Source organism: Mustelus asterias, chromosome 11 (genome assembly GCF_964213995.1).
Source record: "Mustelus asterias chromosome 11, sMusAst1.hap1.1, whole genome shotgun sequence".
In the NCBI taxonomy this organism is placed as follows: Eukaryota; Metazoa; Chordata; class Chondrichthyes; order Carcharhiniformes; family Triakidae; genus Mustelus; species Mustelus asterias.
The window spans coordinates 57851463-57865960 of NC_135811.1; the positions used below are offsets into that span (position 1 = coordinate 57851463).

Consider the following 14498-nt stretch of genomic DNA (forward strand, 5'->3'; position numbering starts at 1 on the left):
CAGTGTTGGGGATGGTGCCACAATAACCAATGCAGTCGTGTGTGATTTCCAGCTGTGGTGTTTTAAAACATTCAAATCTGGTTGCATGTTTGGAACAAAATCAGAAAATCCATTTGGTAGTTTTTATTCTTCTTGCTCTTGTCCGTTTCTTGGAGAGATGCTTGAAGGCACTTCTGCTTTCTGCTATTCATGTGAAAACGAAAAGCTGGAATTTGCAGTGAGGATTTTTGCAAGTGCCAACCTGCATCCCCCCCCCATTTGATGTGTCACCACATCATGATGGCAAAATTTTAAGAGGGCAATGAAAACTAGCATGCAGAATTTGTTTGCAAGTTGGGTTGATATGGTCACCATAAGCATGAGAGGAAAGGTCAAAGATAAAAATGGAAAATGCTGGAAATAGTTGGCAGATCTGACAGTGCCTGTGGAGAGAGAAAGGGTTAAACAATTTTAATTGAATCAGTGCTGACGAAAGCTCACAATCTGAAACATTAACTATGATTCTGTCTCTGCCTTTCCTCCCTCCCTCTCTCCCTCTCTCTCCCCACAGATGCTGTCAGACCTGTTGAGCATTTCCAGCATCTCCTGTCTTTAATGTCCATGTTACCTTAGTCGTGCCCCATCATTGCTGGTGGTGTTGTGCAGGTTTCAACAATTGAAACTTATTCTCCTCCTCCTATTCCACAGCCAGATGGAAGCATGATGGGAGTAATGACTCGTTCCTTTCCTTTCATTATTTTCTTTCTTTCCTTTTCAGATGGTCAATTTTGTAATGATGAGAAATGTAGTTCAACCCCTACTGCTGAGGTTGCTGTATTTAGCTCATGAGTATTGTTGTGACTGGCACTTCAAGGGTTCATTTTATCAGCAAACTAAAAATGCCTGTTGTTCTGTGGACTAGATTGCTGTGTACTTGATGTATAAAGATTTATTGCTTCGATTACTTGGAGTGGCATATTTACTGGATATTAAATCCAATATACAAATTAGAGCAGTAAAAATTCTCGATTAAAATCAGGAAATCCTATGTTTTCTCTTTGAGGTGTTGGATCTAAATTGCCGTCTCCTGTTTACTATGTTATCTGTTGGGATTTTAGCCAAGGTTTTTTTTAGCAAAACAGTCTGTGTGTTGTCTCGGCTTCGCCAGAAGAGCAAGGAGTTGGGTGGGGCGTTTCAGACATGTGTTCATATATTTTCCCTGTCAAGGAAGAGGTTTCATTCCGGGGGCTTTGTGATCAGACATGTGTCCTTCCCTTGTGCATGTCACACTGAATCTAACTCGGCCAGCTTTTGAGCTATTCCTTAATGAAACTCTCTATTTCTGTTGTCATTGGTTGACTTTAAATACTTGTTCATGCCATGCATGTTCCAACAAGGATTTTTGCGCTGAAAATGAGTCCATACTAATTAGCTGGGCAAAATGGGCCTCCCTTTATTTGCAGATTGTTCTACTCTTGTGAAAAATCATTTATAGCTCTACTTGACCTCAAAAGTGCAGCAGGTTTAAAGGTTGTTACATTTGTGGCAACTCAAGTAAATGTAATTTTTAAGCAAGTGGGTAGTTGGAATGGATTAAGTTTCTCCATTGAATATATCTGTAGATTTTTAGATCTATATGTGAATTCAAGTTGACTTTTATAACCGTAAACTTTAGCAGTATGTTTTCAGGTTACTGTAAGTATACAGCTGCAGCAATTTTTGAAACTGTTCAAAACACAGTAACAGAGACATTTTTCAGGCCAGTCCTGTCCATTGTGCCTGCATACTAGACTTTAGTTCACCAGCCATGAATTCTGTTTACTGGTGGGAACTTTTGAACCGAGTTGCTTGCTGAATTATTGTTGTTAAGTCTATTCCAAATATTGCTCTTCTACATGTGAAATAAATTTATGGATTTTCCACTTTAGTCCTTCAGTTGAAACAGGAGCTATGATTCTCTGCACAGCAGGAAAACCAGATGTTGTTGAAGGCTGCTGACATATACACAACTGGTGTATGTAAAATACTGTTAACTATATAGCAAATCTGTTTCCATTGATGTAAAATTCTTACCAACTTATGTCAATGTCTGAATTTTAATTGGCTTAATATACCCAATAATTTACATTTGAAAGGTCTGATGGACGATTTGCATGAGCACATTTCCTTACACAAGGGAGTAAGGTCTTCTCTCAGAAATGTACAGAGCACTGAGTTCATCTGAAGTTGCACTATTATTCAGCACATTTTCAGTAACAAATGTGGTTATCGGTACAATCCTGATACTATTACAAAATCTTCTGGCTGAGTACAGTATCTGGTCAGGATTTGTTGTCTGCGAGCACTTGGCTAACTTCAATACACAAGTCTTCCATTATTAAAGACTTAAGTTTTTAGCTGAAGCCAGAGTGAAAGCCTGGCTTTGTTCCCATCTGGTTCGTCTGGGCAAGCTGCCATTAGTCTGTGCACAAGATGTGCCCTCTCATGTCTACATGTTGGCAGGGTTTGAACTGAGTGCTTGTAGTTTTTAAAACCATTTGAGATATGCAGTTCTTGAGGACGCAGCAAACATTGTATTGCTTTGTGGAGCAAACATTTTGAAATGTTGTTGCATCTATCAAAGCTTGAAAATAATTATGAGGGCCTAAAGATGAAATGATGTTCAAGAAGGTATATCTGAATAGCTTGAGCAGAATTATTTGCTGGGAATGAGGAATCCACTCAGCATGTGAATTACTCTGGTGTGTTGTAATTTTTGGAGCAGAAGCAGATGGGCATATATCAAGTCATAAACAAATCGTCCATTGTCTCTTTTCCTTGCCATAAAAGTAATGTCTGCTTTTCGCCAGTGTATCAACAAAGGGTGTTTTTTTACTTTGAAGTCTGGTGTAGTTCAGTTCGAGAAAATTATGTTTTATGTTTAGACGAGGGGGATATGTTATGGGCATAATGTGAAAATGCCTACAACCGATAATGCAGGATTAGATGTTTGTCTCTCCCTTACAACCATTGTTTTTAAATTCTTGTCCAATAAATTATCTACTTGCAACATGGCTAATTTCATTTATGGTTACTGGAGATGGTTGACCAAGCAATCTTGATACTCGTGCATATGTACTGTAACCTTGATGTGAGTTTCTTCATATTAAGGTGGAGAATGGATTTGTGTTTTTGGTCAGTTTTTGTGCTTTGCTTTGGTTAGCTGTGGAGCACTAAAAATGTTGGACTTTACCATGGAGTCAGGGAAGGGGGCAAAGGCACATTGCAGGCAGCAGGGGCTGTGGAAGCACTGGTCTCGAGGTAAATTGGGTGGCCTGGAGCATCTAGAAGTTCAAGTCAACAATCATGCAGGTCAGAGTGATACTCACAACTGCTGGACAACAACTAAGTTGCCCAACTGCTGTGTCCGATGAATTCATTGCAGAATTCCAAACTTTGAAAGAGTGAAACTGCAAAATTAGATACACTGGTGGCAGGTGTTATGTAATATGCACATTTTCTTTTATTCCTTCATGGGATGAGTGTGTGGCTGGCTCGGCCAGCATTTGTTGCCCATCCCTAACTACCCTTGATAAGATGGGGATGAACTGCCACCTTAAACCATTGCAGTCCATGTGGTATAGCCATACCCACAGTGTTGTTTGGTGCGAGCTCCAGGATTTTGACTTCGTGATGGTGAAGAAACAGTGATGTATTTCCAATTCGGGATGATGGGGGCGGGGCAGAAGAAATGTGGTAGTGATATTCCAATGTGTCTCCATTCTTGTTATTTTAGATGGTGAAGTTTGGCAGGTGCTGTTGAAGGACACTTGGCAAGTTGCTTCAATGCATCTTGGAGGTGGTGTACACAGTTGCCACTGTGCACTGACGGTGGAGGGAGTGAATGTTTATGGTGGTGGATTCAGTGCTGATCAAGTGGGCTGCTTTGTCCGGATGATGTCGAGTTTCTTGAATATTGTTGGAGTTGCACTCATGGATGCAAATGGCCAATGTTCCATTGCACCCCTGACTTGTGCCTTGTTGATGATTGACAGGATTTGGGAAGTCAGGAGGTGAGTTACTTGCCACAATTCCCAGCTTTGACCTGCTCTTGTAGCTGCGCTATTTATATGGCTGGACGGCATGTCACTAAAATGGTGTTACTGTCGCACTCTGTATTGTAGTTGCATAAAGGCATCTGTCATCCTGCAAGTAGTTCACAATTTTCCAAATGTATTTTTGTTTTAGGGTACTTGTTTACTCCTTTCAGCAATGCTGTGTGTGTATTAAAAACAATTCTTTTTTGGAAACGGCTACATTTAATTTCAGTGCACAAAACTAGATCTAGGATCTATTGGGCTAAGTGGGACAATAACTTCTACCTTCCCAAAGAACATGGCAACGTAATCTTAAAATTACAACTAAACTGGCTGAAAGGAATTCTAGAAAAATGTCTCTGTACAGACTTGTATGAGAAGTGATACGTCCCGAAAGGTAGATTTGAGAGTTTACAGGGCAGGTCAGTGTTGGGGACGGAAAGTGTCAAGAAAGCATGGAAAGCTGTAATCTTCAGCAAAATAGCACAGCAGGCTGAGTGGATTCTCCTGGTGCTGCTAGATGGATAGTAGTGTTTTAAACAAAAATGGTTCCCGACATGTTTTTAAAGCTTCTGTTTGCTCAAAGGGTGAGGGTCAGTTGACGAGATGGTCTAGAGTCTGGTGGAGAATGTCACCAACAGCCCTGTACTGGCTATGGCAGCCTGCTTCCTTGGTTTGCCTCGTGCTTGATGTGCAGTGGATGCCCCTCCAGCTATATACCCAACTGTTCCTCTCTCTGTGTCACTGTACCACAGCTAATGACCATTACTTTGCATATAAATGTATATTGCGTATCTTCTAACTGATTTTCTTTTTTCAACAGCCTTGTGTTTGGGACCTTGTATCCTGCTTACTATTCGTACAAAGCTGTGAAAACCAAAAACGTAAAGGAATATGTAAGTGCCTCTTTGAATTGGGTCCTCGAACTTCTTATGCAAAAAAAATCCTTTTAAACTGAAATTTCTTGGTCGCACTTCACTACCACAAATTCTACTTTTCAATCCCTGCTGTCCTGTTTCCAGATATGTAATTACGAATAGCTAAAGGTGATTTTAAAAAAAAGAATTAACTGTGAATATTCTATCAGTTGTGCTGTACATTATTGAGTGAATTTGCAGTATCATAACACGGTGGTGAGGCTTTTGGATTGAGCAGAAAAGCTCGGTTCTTTACCCTTGTAAAGAAATGTTATGAGACACAAATAATGACATAAGATGTGACTGACCCAAGTATTACAATGTGATCTCGATTTCAAGTTGCTGGTAGCTTGTGAGGTGAGAATGGTATTCAGAAACAAAGATAAGGTAGAGTGATTGTGAGTAACTGATAGGGCACTTTTACTTTTGCAATACTGGAATAACCAGCTTGTTGAATACAAGTTGTTTGTGTAGTTATGCCACCTATTCCTGTTTCTTCCCAGCCCCCATCCTTTTTGTTCTGCCTAAATTTTAAAACATAAAAAGCTATGACCAGACACCACCTTGTCTGCCTCGTCTTGACAAGATTTGTTTTCCTTAATCTTTCTGCTGCTGTAAATTCTTTCCAAGGTCTTTTTCATATCCGTTGGCATGAAGTGTAGATTGCATAAGTGAATGCTATGAAACTGCATGATCAAGCCAATTTAACTAAAGTACAGATGTTCCAAAGATTGTGTTCCATGTCTTGAACCCCAAGGTTTTACAAATTCTTGGTTCTTGCCTTTTTAGTGTCTTGTACAGTCTCATGATGGCAAAATGAGTTTGAATACCACTGAAATTATTCTAATTCCATCTGAGATTTCAGTCATTTAGCTTTACGTACAGTACTGTATGCACAAGTGGGAACTTGAGTCCCAAAACCTTGTAGGGGGAGGACTTTGTGTAACTTAGTTCAGAGTAGACTTGTGTCATGCTGACTAGAAATGAAGTTAAAGGAGGTTAAAAATAAAATATGCATAAAGAGAGTAATGCAGAGAATTTTTAAATTTTAATAAATTTAAATCTAAATAAATAAAATCCACCTACAGTGTCACTTAACAAATCAGATGAAACCTGGGTTTTAAATATGGAGGGTGCATAGAGAAGACTAAAAGCAATGTATCGCAATCAGTCTGCAAAACCAACTGTTGGAAGTAGTATCCAGGCAAGACAGACGTATTGTGATACTTGAAGTAAGTGTGATTGAGGAAGTGTGCATTGGACACAAGACTTGTATTATAAAGTAGCAGATTTTGTGGTCATGCTGAGACCAGGTTATTGTTGGAGGGAATGAACAAACTGAGTCTTCTGAGACCATATAGAACTTCAACAAGGGCTTTATTCAACATGCATGAGGAGCAGTACTTGGAGCTGTAATTCCAGCTTGTTCCCTAGCGGCTCTGCTAATCATAGGTTCTTAGACATTCTTATACTCAACTTTAAAAGTGCTACATCTTGATTAGGTCATCGCATTGTTACTTGAAATTTGTTGAAGTTCTCTTTTGATCACATGCTGATCCATTGTCCTGTGTGCTTTATCTTTAATTGTTTTCTGAACATATCCTGTCTACCTGTTTGCAATATCAAAGCATTGTACGTTTGCAATATCAGAGCACTGTAGTTATCAAGCTGATTTCAACAGTGTGTTAATTGTCCCCGTTTCCCTGATACTTGATTAGTATTCCAGAGACACAATGGCGCTTCTAGACATTGTGGAGTATCAATCAGTGGTATCCATTCTCTTATTGTTGCTGTAACCTCGGAAAGATCTCACCTGGAGTGTGAATGTTTTAGTGCCTCCTGGGATGTAGTTATTTGTAATCTGTCATGTGTCTGCCTGCAGTGAGTTCAATTTAACCATTTGTGATGGAAAAAGTGAGTAACTGTGGCACTGAGAGGAAGTGAATAAAGACTGGATTGGTAATATTGCTTTGAACTAACTACAAGCAAAGCCGCAAGTCAGGGTGGAAAGGTTAATGTGACAAATAAGAATAATAGGAATAAAAACCACAAATGTTGTAACTATTTGGCATGTCGGCAGCATCTATGGAGAAAGAACAAGGTTTGATGTTTCAGAGCTTGTTTCGGACCTTTTGTCAGAAAAGGAAGAAGTGAACATGTAATAGGGTTTCTACCAAATGCAGAGATAGGGACAAAGGGTAGGGGAGAAGGCCTTTCGGGTAAATGAGAGTGGGCAAAGAGCTACAGAATGGCACTAAATGGTAAGAGAGCTAGCACAGATTTAATAGGCTGATCATTCTTTTGTACTGTGAAACTTGGATTCTGTGTAAGATCCTTTATTTTTCCCCCAGTTTTATGATGCTTTTAGTTCATAAATTTCTTTAGCCAGCATTGATTTGAGCTGTTACAGGCTGAAGTGTGAGTATCAAACGCCACCCCAATGTGGAAATAGGATATCTATAATTGTACCACTGGTTGGTCATCTGAGCTGAAGTGAGCATAGTGTAAAAAATTCATATTCGCAGAATGAGGTACTAAAATCCTGGTGACAACTTTTCACCATCTGTTGCTCCCTGTCTGGCCAGCTGCTGGCATAAGCAGTATTGTTGATTGGAGCTTCATGCCTTTTATGCAGTAAATTTAAACGTCGTGTTGATGACCATCATATTCTGACTCTCAAGTTACAGGAACATGTGTTGAGCTACAAAATCTCTGCCCACTGAAGCCCCGTGTAGGATTTGTTTGTACACTACTGGCAAATGCCAATTTCATTACATTTGGCCCAAAGCAGTCCAAATATTGCAGTGTGATTTATTAAGTAGATCTGCAATTCCAGCAGAATAAGCTGATCATAAAGGTGATATATGGCAAACTGTGAATTCTGGAAATGCACAGCATGGGTTGACTTGCATATGAAGAAGCATCTTACTAGATTTGGCAAGAAGAAACAAATCACTAGTCTGCCTAATGTTTGGTTTGACTAGATCAGGCTTAGTTCTTGCAATACAGTTAATGCTTAGTGGATATGGTACTTGGTTTCAAGGTATGACTAGCTCGGAATACTGCAGGATGATGATGTTCTACTGTAGTTGGCAGCAATGATTCTATTTGTGTTCCATTAAAACAAAGTGGATTAATTCTAAATTCCTTTCTAATCAATGTTGCAGCAAGATTTTTACATACAAAGTTTTCTGTGAATGCAGTTTTAAAACATTTTTTTTAACCTAGTAATTTTATTTTACACGTGGTTCATACTAGTGGTTTGCAACATGCAGAGTGTGGGTAGTTCCCTCACCAGAGCTACTGACAAACTCCCGGAGACCCCCTGATAATGTCAGCTAACCAGAGGGAAACAACGCTGCTATTGTGGGGGAAACTCTTTTTTTTCTCTGGCATGTTATTTCTGTTGTTAAACAGCGAATCAGGAAAGAGACAGCAATCTGATCAGAGATGGACAAGCCCCTGGGATTGCCACACATGCAGTGGATTCGGAGTTGGCTTTCAATTCCACAGATGTTAGTTGTTAAACTGTATTTATTCAGGACTGCTGCTCCTTGGGTTTGCGTGTGTTTTTATGAAGAGACACTGGTTTCAGCCTTAGAGTTGATCCCAATGAAGGCCAAGAGCAGTTTAATTTGGCTTTTAGACAGAGAGGATATTTGACACTGAACCCTGAAGAAGTTGTTTTCTTTCTTGAGCTGCAGCGAGCTGGCCAAACTGCAGCCCCACAAAGGGTGTTTTAACTTGCTGTGATTCACATTATCAGTAAGTTAGCATTCCACAATTTCAGACATGTTTTGTAAACAAGTCGTGACAAGTCTGTTCGCTTGCAGCTGTTTCAGTAAATCCTGTTTGCTTTTCCTTACTATAAGTGAGAGGTGCCATTGTGTTATGTCAATGTTGTGGAAATCTGTCATTGTCTATTTGAGGCAGCTGAACCACCTTGAAATTTGGTCATGTTTCAGTTTCTGGTGTTTGTCCACAGAGCTCATGTTTAGTGCACCACTGTACTTTTAGCTCACTTGTAAACATGCAAGGAAACTCAGCGTTCACAAGATTGAAGATGCCATGGAAACCATATTATAAATATATTCATTCGACATGATGTACTTTTCACATATTTAAAGCAGTGTATTTTGCACTCAGTTGCTTGCTGACAGCTGCATTGGCTCTTGAGGCTCTCGGTTGTCAATGCTGTCTAAGCGTGTGTGACTTCTTTCTCTATGAACTTTGCTTTCACGAGGCTGGTAAGTTGTTGCTCACCCTATTGTTCATGCCTGTTAACTTGCCAGATAAAATAACTGCAGACCAAAAAAAAATTGTAGCCTCATCCAAGTAACAAGTTTATTTTCAGCTGCCCTTCTGTGTGGAAAGCTGCTCAAGTCCATTTTGACCCCTCCATGTTACTGCATTGGAACAATCTTTGTGTCCATGTTCAAGTTACTTTTTATGGCTGGTTGTTTTCCCAAGATGTTCGCAGTGGAAGATTAAATAGTGTCTTTTTTGTATTTAGCTAGTTCTTTCCAGCTTATTTTTTTTCTATGCTGTGTTTTCCTCACTGCATCTCTTCTTCCCCATCCACCCCCATGGTGTGGAGCTGTTGGTGTTGGACTGGGGTGGGCACACTAAGAAGTCTGACAACACCAGGTTAAAATCCAATTGGTTTATTTGGTAGCACGAGCTTTTGGTGCGCTGTCCCTTCATCAGGTGAGTGGAGGATTGGATTCGTGAACAGGGCATATATCGACACAGACTCAATTACAAGATAATGGTTGGAATGCAAATCTTAACAGGTAATCAAGTCTTAAAGGTACAGACAATGTGAGTGGAGAGAGGGTTAAGCTCAGGTTAAAGAGATGTGTATTGTCTCCAGCCAGGACAGTTAGTGAGATTTTGCAAGCCCAGGCAAGTTGTGGGGGTTACAGATAGTGTGACATGAACCCAAGATCCCGGCTGAGGCTGTCCTCGTGTGCGGAACTTGGCTATCAGTCTCTGCTCAGCGATTCTGCGTCGTTGTGTGTCTTGAAGGCTGTCTTGGAGAACGCTTACCTGAATATCAGAGGCTGAATGCCCGTGACTGCTGAAGTGTTCCCTGTAAGAAGTTTAACAACACCAGGTTAAAGTCCAACGGGTTTATTTGGTAGCAAAAGCCACACAAAAGTGTTCCCTGACAGGAAAGGAACACTCGTGCCTGGTGATTGTCAAGCGATGTTCATTCATCCATTGTCGTAGCGTCTGCATGGTCTCCCCAATGTACCATGCCTCAGGGCATCTTTTCCTGCAGCGTATCAAGTAGACAGTGTTGGCCGAGTCGCCAACATTGCACCTGGTGGATGGTATTCTCACGTGAGATGATGGCATCCGTGTCGATGATCCGGCATGTCTTGCAGAGGTTGCTGTAGCAGGGTTGTGTGGTGTCGTGGTCACTGTTCTCCTGAAGGCTGGGTAGTTTGCTGCGAACTATGGTCTGTTTGAGGTTGCGCGGTTGTTTGAAGGCAAATAGTGGGGGTGTGGGGATGGCCTTGGCGACATGTTCGTCGTCTTCGATGACATGTTGAAGGCTCCGAAGAAGATGTCACCCAAGGTGGCCTTCAAGACACGCGACAACTCAGAATCGTCGAGCAGAAACTGATAGTCAAGTTCCACACACAAGGACGGCCTCAACCGGGATCTTGGGTTCATGTCACACTATCTGTAACCCCCACAACTTGCCTGGGCTTGCAAAATCTCACTAACTGTCCTGGCTGGAGACAATTCACACCTCTTTAACCTGTGCTTAACCCTTTCTCCACTCGCATTGTCTGCACCTGTAAAGACTTGATCACCTGTAAAGAATCGCATTCCAACCATTATCTTATAAATTGCGTCTGTGTATGCCCTGTTTGTGAACCCAATCCTCCACTCACCTACTGACGGAGCAGTGCTCTGAAAGCTTGTGCTACCAAATAAACCCGTTCGACTTTAACCTGGTGTGAGACTTCTTACTGTGCCATCCACCCCCAATATCCATTTCTTTAACTGTTCTATTCTCTATGACTGATTATCCATGTGCAAGAGTGAAATGAATATTTCTGAAGGCAGAAGCAAAAGTGTAAAAAGTGAGCTGTACCAAATAGAGGTAGACACTGTGAGCAGATAGAGCAAAGCTGTTAGGAAATGAGTGCATAGGAGAAATTGTTGACAGGGAAACAATTAGAAAGGGGAGCGTTGGGAGACTGGGATTGGTGCATGCGAACTGGCAGTGGAGTCTTTTCGGGCTACTTTGGAATCTAGAAAATCTGAGCCTTAAGAGCATTCTGGAAACAGAATACTTAGAGCATTGGGGTGGATACTGGAGCTCAAAAATGAGTTTGCCTGTGTTCGGGAGAAGTTTATTTGAGGTGTTAAAAGTTTCCAGGAGTAATGTTTGAGAATTCTACTTTGGTGTTGCAAGGACGCATCATAATGCAAGTTTTTCAGATGTTATTTTTGTTTTTGGTTTATTCTTTGACCACTTGGATCTGTTGCAGGTAGCAAGGTGCCACAGTCAAATTGTTGATCTATGGAACTAATATTTGTACAGTCGTTAAAGAAATAACTAGCAATTCCTCTATACAGTAACATTTTGTGGGGAAGCCTTGAGGCTTAAAACATGACCATATATCTGAAGAAGTTATGCTGGCCATGCGCTTATCTTTGTGCCACCTTTTTAATGCATATTGCTAAACCACCTAGTACCATGAGCAGGTCAGTTTGAACAGACAAGATTGATTTGTGTAGTGGTTCTGGACAATAAGACTGCACATCACCCTTTTCACTGAGAATTTGGTTTCTATTATCCCGGGTACAAAAGGGGATGGCCATGGAAATCATGGTTATCTTCCAAAATCTGCATCATTGTGGCACACAATCATGATGCTGTCGTCAGGTTCAATTCTAATTCAAAAATTATGCGTATTGGCAGAAGTTTTTTTTTGAACAATACGTTATATGCTATCTATGGATGTGTACAGTTCATTTCCTTGGAGCAAAATCATGACTTGCTAGAGCAATATGTCTTTAATCATTATTGTGATTCATAGTTAATCTGTGTCTCTTTGTAAATAACATATCCAGCAATTCTTTGTATTGAGCCAAACAGCATTAACAAAAAGTTAAGACCATACCTTCATCTCCCCCTGCTTGAAATCTGGAAATATGCTTGTGTAACTTTAATTGCAAACACTTGATATATTGTCTGGTTGCCTATTCTGTGTTTTGATCTGCGGTGTTCGAAACATCTGCAAGTAAAGCTCGGCTCCATATTTGATAGGTGCTTCATGTAATGTTGAGCCACGTGTATTCTCAGTAATGGATGAACTCTGTCAACATGAAGCTCATGATCCATAGTATTTGCATCACTAAATTCTGAGTTTAGATCTTGTAGTGACACTGGCCTGTGGGATCTCTTTGCCACCTGGTAATATCCTTAGAACTGCTCTGAAATACTTGAGAAATGTTGACAAACATGGCTGCAAATTTGTGCACAGCAAGATCTCTGAACAGCAATGAGAGGATTCGTCAATGGAACCACTTTTGTGATGTTCATTGAAATAAGTATTGACCAAGATACTGAGGGAATTTCCTTTTAGGTGTCTTCAAATAATGCTATTGGATCCTCACACCCCACATTTTTTCAGAAATTTGCAGACCCTTAAAGTTTTTTTACACAGCCCTATATGCATGACAACTTTAAGGAGCTGACTTGTGTATGCCCGCACAGGAACTTCTGCATTTCTGCGCAGTTGTATAAATCATATATAAATGATTTGGTGGAAAATGTAGGTGGTCTGATAAATTTTCAGATGATACAAAAATTGGGTGAGTAGCAGCTAGTGAGGAGGATTGTCAGAGGATACAGCAAGATATAAATCAACTGGAGACCCGGAACGAAAGATAGCAGATGGAATTTAACCCGGACAAATGTGAGGTGATGCGATTTGGAAGATCTACTGCAGAAGGAAAGTATACAGTAAATGGTAGAACCCTTAGAGATATTAGCATAGAGAGGGATCTCGGTGTGGAGATCCACAGTTGTCTGAAGGTGGCAACTCGGATGGACAAGGTGGTCAAGAAGGCGTATGGCATGCTGGCCTTCATCCGTCAGCGCATTGAGTATTGGATTTGGAAAAACTTGTTGCAGCTGTGTAAGACTTCGGTTAGGCCGCATTTGGAGTACTGTGTACAATTCATGTCGCCACACTGCCGGAAAGATGTTGATGCATTGGAAAGGGTGCAGAGGAGACTTACCAGGATGTTGCCTAGTTTGGAGAATATGGACTACGAAGAAAGGTTGAGCAAACTTGGATTGTCCAGAGGCATCTGGATAGAGAACATGAATAGGCAGGGATGAGGGATATGGATCACATGGAGGCAAGAAAATATTAGTTTAGAGAAGCATCTATGTTTGCACAGACTTGGTGGGCCGAAGGGCTTGTTCCTGCGCTATACTGTTCTTTGTTCTTTGTGCAGTTTGGAGGGAACCCTGAGAACTGGAGGTTGCTCTTAATGTCTAATCCAAAACTGACAGCAGTTCTTCTGCAGCACAGCACCGGAGGGTAATCCAAGTGCGTATTCAAGTCCCTGCAGTGGGACTGAACCAAAGATCATCTGCCTCAAGTGAGTGCTCTCAGTGAGACATAGCTGACAGCTGGTATAAATGTACAGCTTGACTGCCAGTTTTGTGTGTTAGATATATATTATATATAGATATAATGCAAAGTATGTATTGTCTTATTTTGGCCAGATGGCCATTTGGTCGAAACAAGATAATATGCCTGTCTAGGTGAATCTCATTAACTTTTTCTGAGCCCTTTCTTTCTCCTGAGATGTATTAAGTTATCTCTTGAATCCACTTCTACTATCAAGCTCTGTGAAAGAAACTCCTTCAGGGATCAGGAGTTTTCTGCTGTTTGACAGATCTCTGACATTTGGATTTTGGAATTCTGCCATTCTAAATATATCTTAGGCATCTGCCTCCTTGAGAATCCAAACAGGGCTGAACAATTGAAAGTGCAAGCATCAGTCAGAGTAGGAAAATAGTGCAGAGCAGCTGCTGGAAGAGCAGTGAGCGTGGTAGTGACAGAATCTGTGAGGGGGTACACTCCTTCAATCACAGATTCTGTTTCTCTCAAGCTTGCTGCTCCAGCTCCTGCATTTGCAGGTTTCCTCTCTCCCATGTTTGCTTCTTCTCTGGAGGCACAACCTATGACTGGAGGAGCAGCATGGGCAGCAGGGTAGCACTCTGAGATGGGTTGAACTGGCAGTTATTCTGGCCAGTCCCACGACTGCCATGTCAGAGACCAGTCGCTTTGACCAGATGTTTAACATCCTCCGTAGCCCTAAAAGGGAAGCTGAATAAAGAAAAGAGGAGTGAGACAGCCCAAAACCCAGAGGGATCTCTGGCAGCTTCTTGTGTGCCACCTTCTCCAAGGTGGCAAAACCTGGCGGAGTATTATAAATCTCCACAAGTAATGAGTCCCGGAGCAGGACCAGGGGCACCGCCTGT

At 41.1% G+C, this 14498-nt stretch overlaps 1 protein-coding gene across 2 annotated transcripts in view; it reads left to right on the forward strand.

The window, feature by feature from the left end:
* Positions 1-14498, forward strand: part of reep3b (receptor accessory protein 3b) — a 59688-nt gene that overhangs the window by 17213 nt on the left and 27977 nt on the right. For both annotated transcript variants that reach the window (XM_078223640.1, XM_078223641.1), the window contains exon 2: positions 4879-4951. In XM_078223640.1, the coding sequence (XP_078079766.1) occupies positions 4879-4951 (73 nt within the window). The remainder of the gene's footprint in view (positions 1-4878; positions 4952-14498) is intronic.